Source organism: Daphnia magna, linkage group LG3, assembly GCF_020631705.1.
Source record: "Daphnia magna isolate NIES linkage group LG3, ASM2063170v1.1, whole genome shotgun sequence".
NCBI lineage: Eukaryota > Metazoa > Arthropoda > Branchiopoda > Diplostraca > Daphniidae > Daphnia > Daphnia magna.
The window spans coordinates 12,571,070-12,582,485 of record NC_059184.1 but is presented as its reverse complement, the minus strand read 5'-3'; the positions used below and the strand labels follow the sequence as shown (position 1 = coordinate 12,582,485).

The window sequence follows — 11,416 nt, the reverse complement described above, 5'->3', positions numbered from 1 at the left end:
CATTGTGCCTTTACGTTCGGTTGTATTGCTAAATGCCCACTCTTGAAATTACCCGGGAATATCGAGAAGAATTCATCAAAGCCGAGCAGACATTTCTCTATCAGCTAATCTACGATCCTCAACAGCGAAAGCTCATTCCTCTTACTCCCTATCCACCAAATTTAGATCCTTTAAGTTTGCCTTTCGCCGGGCAGTACATAAAAGACGATGTCGCTTTCCAACTTGCGATAGGTAAATAAGTAACCCCTTGTTTGTAATGCTAACATGATTTGACTTATTATTTGTATTGTCTAAGGTAATCTGGATGCTGAAACGTTAGAGAGACTAGATAGCTACGACCCTGACGCAATGGTTGAGAAACGAAATCGGTCTTTCTTCACGAAACATGTAAGCATCTGGTCTAAGAACTTCATCGTCGTTCAACAAAAAAGTTCCTCATCAGTTGAAGTAAAAAGTGCAAATTCCCACACGCTTACTGTGTGCAAACAAGTTACTGCCAAAGTAGAGTTTCGTATACCAAAGACTGCCGAGCAAGTGCCAAGTATCACCGACAAAGAACTGACGAATCAGTACACCAAGACAGAATCACCAACCTCTCCCGTTTTAGCTGCCCGTAAACGTAAACGTTCAAATGAAAACGTTTCTCCATCTCAGAATGAGAGAAAATGGTTGATAGAGTCATCTCTTCGTTTAGATTTGTCCCAAGACGATGTGAGCAGTGGAAAACTCAATGATCTTCCGTCAATACTGGACCCGTTTGCAGAGCCTATTATGGCCAAGGCAGTTTTCGATAACGCTGCCATTACCCCTTCAAGAAAAAGCAATCCGTTCGTCAAGTTAAAGCCTACAACCAGCAGTATCACAACATCCCCACATACCTCACCTACTGCCTCTCATTTTAGTGCACTTCACACGTTTAGCCAATTGAGAAAGATAGATACCAATGGCCAGGAGATAGTTACCAGCGCATACTTCCAATCGGAGAAGGTCAATGTTACGGACAAACTAAAAAGCCATATTCTTAGTAGCGATAATCACATTGCGATGCCGGTTGCTATCACCGAAGCCGTTTGCCAACCTTTTAAGCCCGTTGTTGGAAAGCAAAATTCAAGTTCGCCTATAACGGTATAAAAAATTCACAGACACAAAATTATACTCCGTTTTCCAATATAATTTTTTCGCTTTTAACATTCGTAGGATTCGTTGCTCGTCATCGAGGACACAAAAGGAATGTGCCATCACGAAGACCCCACTTAGTGGATTTCGAGTTTCGGGTCTTAGTCGGCGGGTTACCAAGACTTCTTCAAAAACGGGCGTAACGAATGGCATGAAACAACTTGATTTGCGAAGCATGTTCGCTCCTAAGCCGTAGATTGTTTGATTTATCCAACATTTCCAAACCTCAGGGGGTTTTTTTCTTTTTGGTTTTCTTGAATTTTTATCGATTTTTTTGTACATTACTAATGCAACACCATTTTTCCGGATAATTGTTAGGTTAATAAATTCAGAACTTTCAGAATAAATTGTCAGCTTTTAAAGCTGCTAATTATTTATGTAAAAAATAAGTTCTTCACAGTGCATAGGTAACATGAAACAGCGAAAAGGTGTCAACTCGTTGGTCTGCCCGTGATACGAAATATTGGAGAACCTAAATTAACACAGGCCGAGAGATTTTCTAAATTACTGTTTTAAGAGATCGAAATTAATCTCAGTTACCGAACGAAGAAAGTAGTCGAGTAGAGAGAATGGCTAGCTGCTCTCATAAGCCAAAGTTGTTTTATGGCATATAGTACCAGGCCTTCTAACATGTCCAATTCATTTTCAGATCGACTCTCATGGGCGAAATGCTGTTCCAATCGGGGTGATCCAATAACAACAATGCGTAAATCTTGGGTAGCCATGATTTCATTTAACCAGTGAATGGGATCCACGGACAGCTCATCGTACAAATCATCGTCGTAAATATCGACAATCTGTGAAGGCAAGTAAACTTCATTTATCCATCAAGAATTGCCACTTAATTTCAAATGAACTTACTTTAGCGTTTTGTCTTCTGAGTTTAACTTTCAACTCATCAACCTGCTTGCATCAGCTGGCAGCTGTCACGCAACCATAGCAGTAAAACGATCTTTTTTGTGTTACCGTTGGTTAGTTGTAACTTCCGTTAAATGGGCGGCTGAAAATTTGTGATGGGTACTCCTTAAAGCTGATCGCTTTCTCTTGATTTGATAGATTAACGCTACCACGAATCCCGTAGCTATGACAAGGCTTATCACCATGGCGGCCAACATCGTCGAAGAGTGATTCCCAACCCTGTCTCTGTCAACGGTCAAAGTACTTGACTTTGTTTCGATGATAAGTAACACCTCCAGTAATACTGATTACCTTATAACTGATCCCGTGGGTAACCATTCCAAGTTAGCTGAAGGTGGAGAATGAGCAAGCTCGATCACATCACTGTGAACAATACAGTGATCCTTGACCTGCCATACGTTGCCATAATTGCACCGCTAGTCGGATACAGTTCTTCCTAGTAAGGAATTACATTATTACTTTTTTAAATCAACAATATTAGATAGGTACCTGATCAATAGGCCGCACAAAAGCGCAGTATTTCCCGGGAGATAAATGCTCAAAAGTGCATTCCTGGTTTCGTCTAATTAGCAAGAAATGTGAAAAAATAAAATAATAATAATTTTTAAAATACAAAAGTCTAGTAGTGCCTACTTGATTTGCATAGCAAATTGACGTATGTCCAACGGAAATGGTTAACGAGGTAGGGTCACAATCCGATAACAAAACCTCATACAGACTGAAATCATACTCCGGATCAGCTGGAAGAAACTGGATGACAATACTGGAACTACAATGACAACAATTGATTATCAAACCAAGCGCACGTCGCCGTAATGTTGTGCTGGGCACGTTAGTGAAGGTTGTCAACCAATCAACGTATGTATTTAATGGCTGGATTGCCTTTTTCTAGCAATTTCCTTATAATTGGTTTGACACTGGACAATAACTTGCTCCCTATGATGCCACGCACAATAACAACATTCTGGACTTTCTATTAATTCTAACTTACTATATTGGCAGGGGATGGATGATGAACTGCGTAGTCCAGTTCTGAACTGCCATTGGAAGGCGCGTAGTTCGCACAACGAAATAAGCATTAATTGACTGGAAACTGATCGTATTGTTGATCCAAGGGACAACTGTCAGGTGATAGAACCCGGAGTAGACATATCGCAAACTGACGAGAAAATCCTATGGAAAGTTGGAAAGTTAATAAACCTAAAATACGTAATGCCAAATGTCAATTTAACCCACTTGTTCCGTGCTAATATCATAAACTGTGTGAGATGAAAGATGAGCATCTTGACAGGAAGCTTCCGCATCCAACTGATTCCAATTGGCGAACAAATAAATCTTGTAGGACGTGAACCGTTGATCACCTCTGTTTTGTTTGGGAAACGAGACGTTGACAGCAGCCGCCACTTCGTCAAAATCTAACAACAGTTTGTTGACGCTGTTGTTGTTCTTGTCACACACTCGCTGCAAACTCGGTGGTCCTACTCCGGCGGCAACTATAACGAATAATCAACGCGCAGCACAACAATGTCCTATGCATGTCGGCACTACATGATCCCGTTGAGCGCATAAGTTCCAACAAACTGGACGCAACGACCATCAGCCACTCAATGAGATACGGGGTGCAGGCAATCTTTGGCATTTCATTCTATCGAAATTTTTGATAGACTGGCCTCGTTAAGGTTGTCATCAGTAGTTCTCAGGAAAGACGAGATGCTGCTTGGAATTAGAAATGAAAAACCTTCGGTGGCGAACAACAGGCACTAATAGGCAGCTGCCCGCATAGCGCCTGCGTAGTAACAAGTTAAGTCCACGGATTGAAGTTCGTGACTAGCTACCCGAATGAGTTCACCTATTTATCCTTCATTAAATTCTGTTGTTTTTGTTTTAGGCAAGGATTTCTCTCTCATACGCATGGACAGGAAGGCATGAGATAGAATAATAGCAAGCACCAAATGGCATCGCAACACGATTGTTATTGATCGTCGCTTCAAATACGGCCTTTACCTTGCTGCAGGACCCTGTAAACTGTAGATTTAAAAATAGAAAAATTGACATTTGAGAAGCTCTTTTCGACTACTTTTGCAAAAATTAAACGTAACAATAACTTTGACAGTTTGGTAAGGACACATGGACAGATTATACAAAGCTGCTACAACTTAGGAAAAAGAAACTGACCTCAGTTGCCCCAAGAACAGGTGGTGATGTGCCAATCGATTCGTTCCATCGGTGCTTTGTATTCAGCTAACGCAAGACAACAGCGTAACGTGAGTTACTAAATTATTCATTAAGCCTCATTAAATTCTGCGAGGGCCAAGCTGATGAAAAACAGACAGTTGCGTTGTCAGACTTTGCAACATACTTCGTAGTTCTCCACCCGATAAATCACGAACGCTAATGCACGATACGAGTGCAAAACATCCAATACGACGCGGAGCAAAATTTAAAGTGAAACGGCTACAGCGCAAAGATCTTGTTTAGCATGCGACTACCGAATTCGGAATTCAAAATACCATGTTAGAACCCTATTGCAGGAACTCTTGTCGTTTCCTTTGTGACCATGGACATTTTAAGGGACACGAAAAGTCAAGCCCAGTAAGCCACTGTCGAGGAATTTCGGAAATTTTACATTTGTAGAGAAGAACCCACACACCGTAAATACATTTTTTCATTCGTTTTGTCTATTACATTGATATCATACACATGTACAAATGTTTTTGCCGTTCAGCAACGAGGCTCGATGACACCATCACGTTTTAACACGGTCACACACATGCATCGAAAAAAAAAAAAAAACACAAAAAAAGGACATGATACTTTGAAGTCAAATAAAAATCTTGTGGTATACAAATAGGGTAGAAAACGTGGCCAGTTAGGAGAGCGGAAGGTATGTAAGGAAGGGAGATAGGAAATAGAAGCGAAAATTATTAATGACAATATTGTAAGCAATTTATGAGACGGAGCAAACCATCTGATTATCTATCCGCGGTTAACGATTCAAGTGCCAAGATCAAATTATTTTCAAATTATTACCTTTTTTTTTTAAAGGTGTTCACACTACAAAGTCTTGTAAGGTTGAATGTTTAGTAAGTGTTACTACTTTTTTTTTACCGTATAACGCCAATATTAATGGGAAAACAAATTAAACCCCCTCGCTGAAAACTACAAAAAAAAAAGAACAAACTCTCTGAAGAGGTTAAGATTTTGTTTTTTAAACAAGAATAATGAAGAACGGTTGGGAAGGGAAACCGAAACTCATAGCAGCAGATTCGAACTACTTAAACACGGCACAAGTGATAGGGGTAAAGACAGAAGTTGACAAATATTTTCGTCCAACTATGTTTTCTTTTAGACAACTTTTTAGATTCAACCGATTAATTTATCTATCATTCTGATGACAGACATCGTTCCCTTGTTTCTGATCAAAAGGTTAACCAAAATAACGAACGTATCTCTTCGTTCAAAAAGAATTGCGGATTGAGTAACGGGCGTGAACTGTTGAACGTTTCGTTTGTTTTTTTCTGAAGGATTTCAAGTGTCGGTTAAAAGAAAAAAAAAAGTGGAACAAGTGTAGAAAAGAAGGGCCAGGAGCATCTCGAGCTGAATCGCGTGACTTGATGACGAGTAGGAGCACAAGCCGCACCACTTGAATTCACTTTAACAAGATCCATTAGAAAAATAATGTTTCACTATGATTGTCACGAACGGGTCTAGTTTTTGTACGGGTAGTTTCCCTCTTACTCGTCTGCCGGTAAGAGTCCCCAAACCCACATCACACACGCTCACATCCCTCCATTCACTTTGCAACTTCTTCACCAGTAACCTTGGCCTGAGTCGTCTCATGCGTGAGTAATTTGACCCCTCTAAAAACACGGAAACAATCAGAATGTGGCCCGTAAGAAAATTAATTGCGACACTCACCGGTTGGTGTCGCTGCTTTCGTTGCTATTCACACTCGCTTTCCCATTGCTTTGAGATGCGGCCGGCGTATTCGCTGAAGCGGCAGACGTCTGCTTTCGTTGAGTTGCCTGATGCCCACCTCTTCGGCCACCGCGCGCCGCCCTTCCACCCCGAGTGGAGTAATGGACGTGTCCATTTCTCTGAGATGGATTCTGAGTGGGTACTACACCCCCACCACGTCCAGCTGCGGGTCCCATATGACCACGTCCGCGAGGACCGCCATAGTTAGGCACCCATGAACTCACCACCACGCCAGCGACTTCAAGTTGACCACCTCTAGCCACGCCACGCCGTTGGCCACCACGTTTTAATCCACCTGGCAGATTGATATTGAATGGACCATTCAAGAAATCGCGAGACGCCCCTAAAATGTAGATAGATTAGTAAACTGTATGGGACTTGAAATTATTGGAATTTTACAAGCTGGATCGTGCATCTGAGCCAGTGCTGGAGGACGGGGTGGAAGCGGAGTGAGTACTAGCCCGTCCAGGATGGCCTTGCGTAGTTTCTCCACTTTCATGATGAGATCTCCACGGTGTTCGCACAGTTCGTGGAGGTCTCTGACGGATTGCGTTCGGCTAAGTTTAGTATGGAATAGTTTTCCATCAAAGAAGAGCCAAGGGCAGCAGACTGGCCAAGGGACGGGGGACCCACACGCATCGTTCACGAGCAAGGCCGTCTCGACGCCTTCCATTACCAAGGTTGCTAGCTGAACGCCACGTGCACTCACCTTCGTAAGCTTTTCAATAAGCCAAACGAAGGACATTGTTTAATGGCCAAATGGAAAAAGCGAATTCACTTAAAATACCTGGAGATCTTGCAGATAATTTGGATTTGTAATTTCCATTGCAAAAGCTTGTACGATTAAAGCATCTAATTCTTGTTTTTGAAGAATTGTTCCTTGTGAGGCAGCCATTATATACCTCAGCACACATGCTAATATCAGTAAATGCTGAGGGACATACTCCGGATTCAACATTAAAACAGTATCGGCATGTAGACAAGATAAGAAAGCTCTTAACCGTCTCTTTTTATCATCTAGTGACAGAAAGAAAAATTCTGTTAATTGGCTGACAACTCATTCGTAACAAACTAGTATGGAAAAATGCGATCAGAAAGACTAATCATTGCCAACATTATTTGTTCTAGGGTTAGACAAGTTATCATCATTGCTTTGGACCTTAAATGTCCAATTTTTACTTGGAATATTATTTCAAATATACACACCCATGGACGTTCCAAACCAAAGGCGATGAACAGTAGGAACGGGCCAGCCAACTGCAGCGGCGACAACAATTTCTGGATGACGATAAGGGTTGGCCGCTGTCCACACCCACTCTCGGATTTTGATTTCAGGTATGAGCGGATTTGACTGATTGACGGAACCCGAACCGTTCAACGACTGGGGAGGCACATAGCTACCGGTAGACGCTGAAACACTGGCTGTCGACGAACCATTGGCAACTCCATCTATAATAGTAACATTAGTATTTAATTCCTCGTCACGTTTGTACTCGATGTAAAACATTTACTGGCTTCCGTTTTCTCGTGAGGTTGTTCACGTTGCTTTTCAGCCAGGAAGGTGTGGTGGTGAAGATTAAACAAAATAGCATAAACCATCTGGCGAACAGGCCGATAGAACAGCTGTATATTGGGAACTTCGCGATGGCACTGATCTTCCAGAACAACTGGTAAGCGAATTTCTCCCTAGAAAATTCAAACATGAATAATATCATTTAAAAAAAAAAGCCTTAGTTTGCCAAATTCTATAGCAATGTGTCAATCTTTATAAGTTTAGTTGTCGAATGCCATTTTGAGAACTCGGTTCGAGATGAAGAACAGGATCCCACCGTGGCATTGCATTTCATTTCCCTTCGTTTGACGACCGCTACCCAGTATTGTACCAGAAGCAGCGCTTTTTGAAGGTGCACACGCATGGGCTGCAAATGGTAGGATGTTTCGCACGTTACCTGAGTCAAGAGCTGATACATGTAAGGCGACATGAGTCCACGGCGATGCCTCTCGTACGCCGTTCTTAGACACTTCAGCGGCTACAGGAGGCAGACATGGTTGATATTGGCCCTCCCCAGACTTTGGCCCTCCCCATACTTCACGTTCACGGTGGGGAGATGTTGCACCCGAACTGCTTCCGCTGCTACTACCTTGAGGCTGTGAACCTCCGTTAACGTATCCTCCTATGATGGAAACCAAAAACTATTAAAACCACGCTTCCAGGATAACTAGATTTGTTATCAGGTGTGCTACTTTCAGCAAGACTAATCAATGCATCACAGATATCATATTGAAGTTTTGTCATCATTTAACAGAAAGGAGTTCATGATAAGGAATAGCGATTATACCGTTTTCAATAACCTCTTCTGGAGGTTGATCGCCTGAGGAAGGAACTGCATCAGGAATTTCGTTTTGCTAAGAGACGAATTATTATGAGGGAAACCCGAATCGATTGAAATTATTTTCTTGACTTACCTCCTCATCTGCCGCTTCAGAAGCCAGTTTCCTGGCTTTGCTTTCATGGGTCACATTACCATGCTTTTGTTTCCCCTCATGATGATGATTATGCTGCCTCACTGTTCGAAAAGAGATGAATCAGAACAGGGGAGAGTTGGTATTTTTCTCCGTCAAATGACTTACACAGCGTAGAATTTTTATGCCGTCCGTACTGATCACGCGTCCCATTCAAAAAATAATTAACTGCTTGCTTGAAACGATTAACTCGACCATCAGTAGTCGAATTGAACACTTTGGCTCCAACACTCTCCAAATTATAATTGGAAGGCAGTTCGCGAACGAATGATGCCACGGCGCGTATTACTCCTTCCGGTTGATTCTGAATTGACACAAACAAAAGATCAAAATTTAATTCGACACTTTTACGAGACTAATACTTACCAATGGCGTCTGATATTCTTCACATATCCGTTTGTGGAATTCTCTCAAATCAGCATCGGTGAGCAGAAAATTGCCCAATAGCGCTGCTAATACACAGAACCTGTTAGGATTCAGATTCAAACCCTTGGCTACTTCGTCCAAAATAAATTCTTTCGTTTCCAATGAACCCTGGCGACGAAATAATGCAACATCGTTAAGTTAATGAACCCAAGCTATTCTAGTTCTAGACTTACTTTGTATGTGAGTTTTAACTGCTTGGAAGAGAAATATCTGGGCGGATCGAAGATGGCATATTCGGCATCTTCGGCCAAAATGCCATGAAAATGATTATCACGACAGAATCCTATCACTTCTTGATGATGATCATCAACACTGCTCAGCTTGAAAAACAACGTTACCATCGTAATTACAGTGCCAATACCAAAAAGCCTTTATTACCACAGCGATTTTTAAATGACGTAGAGCGAGACGTAAAGCCGTCCTGAGTGTGGATGGAGGTACCCACCAGACCTTCGGTGGCGGAGTTCCTTTGGTATGTAAATGGCGTAACACCTGATAAATATTGCTTCGGGCAGCAAGCTGATTCCTGACCCATTCATGCATACGGGGCGGCTCCAAAGAGCCATTGAAAAAGACAGCCAAATGAAGATTGTGTGCATGCAACGTCTGAACTAGAGAAGCTAAGAATTGCAGCATGCGATTCCATTGGCCTCCACAAATCCAATCTGTAACAAAACACCAATTCACCTGAATTAGTTTCCTTAATGATAACCAAAACATGAATGGCCTAATAAACCGTGACTGAACAAAATAAACAGAAGAGCATACCTGAAACATAGCCACCGTATAATCTGTCAAGGCAGCATTCTGCATCAACAACCAGGCTTAGAGCTACTCTCCCTTGATAGGGGCTGGCAACTGAGGAAGCAATCCTCAGCAAATCCACAGAAACACAAGCCCCAGCAAACTGAGACTCGATCAGTTGTTGCAAAGATTGCAGCCCCATGGTTCCACTGGCCATTTATCCCATTCAAATAAAATAGACTGAAAAAAAAATAAATAAATAAGGTGACTGAGTAAATTTGGTGAAAGACACAGAAAATAGAAGCAAAAGGGAACATCCGACGTCGCATCAATGTTAAAGTCAATGACTAATTACAAAACGTCATCTACGACACGTACGATAAAGCTTTAGCTAAATCTCTACAGAATGATTTCTCAATTGAAAATTGAAGAATGACAACTACAATACTCATAACACAGAAAAGCAAATAAGATAATGTCATACATCAATGCCTCGCCATGCGGCGTATCCAGACTAGTGTGTACTTCATTAACACGAGATTCCAGCATGGAGAGCACAGGACTACCATGTCTACTTGGTAAAACATGGTCGTCGACAAAGCAAAGGAAGAATAGAAAAAAAAAAGATAACTCACCTGTGAATGTAAAAACTTAAATATTTTTACTGAGGGAACATGCTGGTAGATAAAACAATACTGAACGGGAGTGAAACGTTTATGAAATGCTTTTTTTAAGAATCAGTCCTCCTTTACAGCGACTAGCACGCCGGACGATTCCATGTTGAGCCGTAAAATATCCAGGTGGCGCTGTCGCTCCACGTGAGTAACAATTGAGCAGCGTCAACCGCTCAACTTCCCTCTTTTCCATCCATGGCGCTCAATTTAAACTTTTATGTCTCAAATGAAGACAGGACACAGGAGACGTATCACTTACAAAGTTTCAAGAAGTATGGCATTTAAAATTAATAATTATCAACATTTTGTACATCTGTTACATTTATGAAACAACAATATTTTGAAGCATCCGTAAGTATTAAATGCCTTTTCGTTTCGCATGGAATATAATTACCAGAAACAATATTTAACACTCTACTCTCTAAAAAGATTAGTAAATTGAATATTTTAAAAATATATATATATTTTAGAATGTTAAATAAAATTCGTGGTTCTATTAACAAATAAATCTTAACGTTGGTCATCGTAATGTTTAATAAAGTTCGGAGAATTTTTATTTCAAGGGATGATAAAAAAGACAAATTTAGCTTTTTAAGTTGTAGATGAAATAAAAGAAATGGCACCGTCGCAACGCTACTGAGGCGCATGAATCAACGAAATCTTTGCTCGATCATTTGAAATGAGACTATTACATCGTCACCTACAGCTGCGAGAGGTGAGTAACTCGTGATCACCACACAACGACTATCTCCCACGATCCGGGTTTGTGTAGGGCTGTTGCGATAAGTTGTTGATACGCAGCAAACACAGATCGTGATATCTCCACCTCTCGTCTTCGATATTAGCAAATGACGTCACCCACAATGGCCGCCATCCTCATCCTTTTTAATTGTTTCCCTTCTTATTTTCAATACAATTCATTTTCTATTTGATTTTCTTTACTGAAAACGCATTGTCTTGCCTGTACGTTCCGTAAC

At 41.3% G+C, this 11,416-nt stretch overlaps 2 protein-coding genes, 1 long non-coding RNA gene and 1 other non-coding gene across 4 annotated transcripts; 2 read left to right on the top strand and 2 right to left on the bottom strand.

Annotated features, from left to right (window-relative positions):
- Positions 1–30: 30 nt before the first annotated feature.
- LOC116918926 (exonuclease 1) lies at positions 31–1,523 on the top strand (the record flags this gene model as incomplete). Its single annotated transcript, XM_045171303.1, is given in 4 exon segments — positions 31–231; positions 296–619; positions 695–1,125; positions 1,198–1,523. Coding segments are annotated over 4 exon segments (1,016 nt in total), but the record flags the coding sequence as incomplete, so codon positions are not given.
- Positions 1,520–3,725, bottom strand: LOC116918928. Its single transcript, XR_006644431.1, has 8 exons — positions 3,331–3,725; positions 3,086–3,267; positions 2,728–2,863; positions 2,584–2,646; positions 2,386–2,510; positions 2,038–2,319; positions 1,717–1,973; positions 1,520–1,648 (listed from the first exon to the last, which is right to left on the bottom strand). It is a non-coding gene; the product is annotated as an uncharacterized LOC116918928 (transcript).
- Positions 3,726–3,798: 73 nt separating this feature from the next.
- On the top strand, positions 3,799–5,287 carry LOC123470715. The gene is made up of 2 exons (XR_006644432.1): positions 3,799–3,913; positions 3,983–5,287. It is a non-coding gene; the product is annotated as an uncharacterized LOC123470715 (long non-coding RNA).
- Positions 5,288–6,008: 721 nt separating this feature from the next.
- LOC116918925 (constitutive coactivator of PPAR-gamma-like protein 1) lies at positions 6,009–10,564 on the bottom strand. The gene is given in 15 exon segments (XM_045171302.1): positions 6,009–6,415; positions 6,472–6,790; positions 6,860–7,089; positions 7,279–7,578; positions 7,581–7,758; positions 8,022–8,090; positions 8,092–8,246; positions 8,412–8,478; positions 8,539–8,639; positions 8,704–8,899; positions 8,962–9,129; positions 9,195–9,341; positions 9,400–9,686; positions 9,790–10,005; positions 10,401–10,564. Coding segments are annotated over 14 exon segments (2,817 nt in total). The 5' UTR covers positions 9,983–10,005; positions 10,401–10,564.
- Between the last annotated feature and the right edge of the window lie 852 nt (positions 10,565–11,416).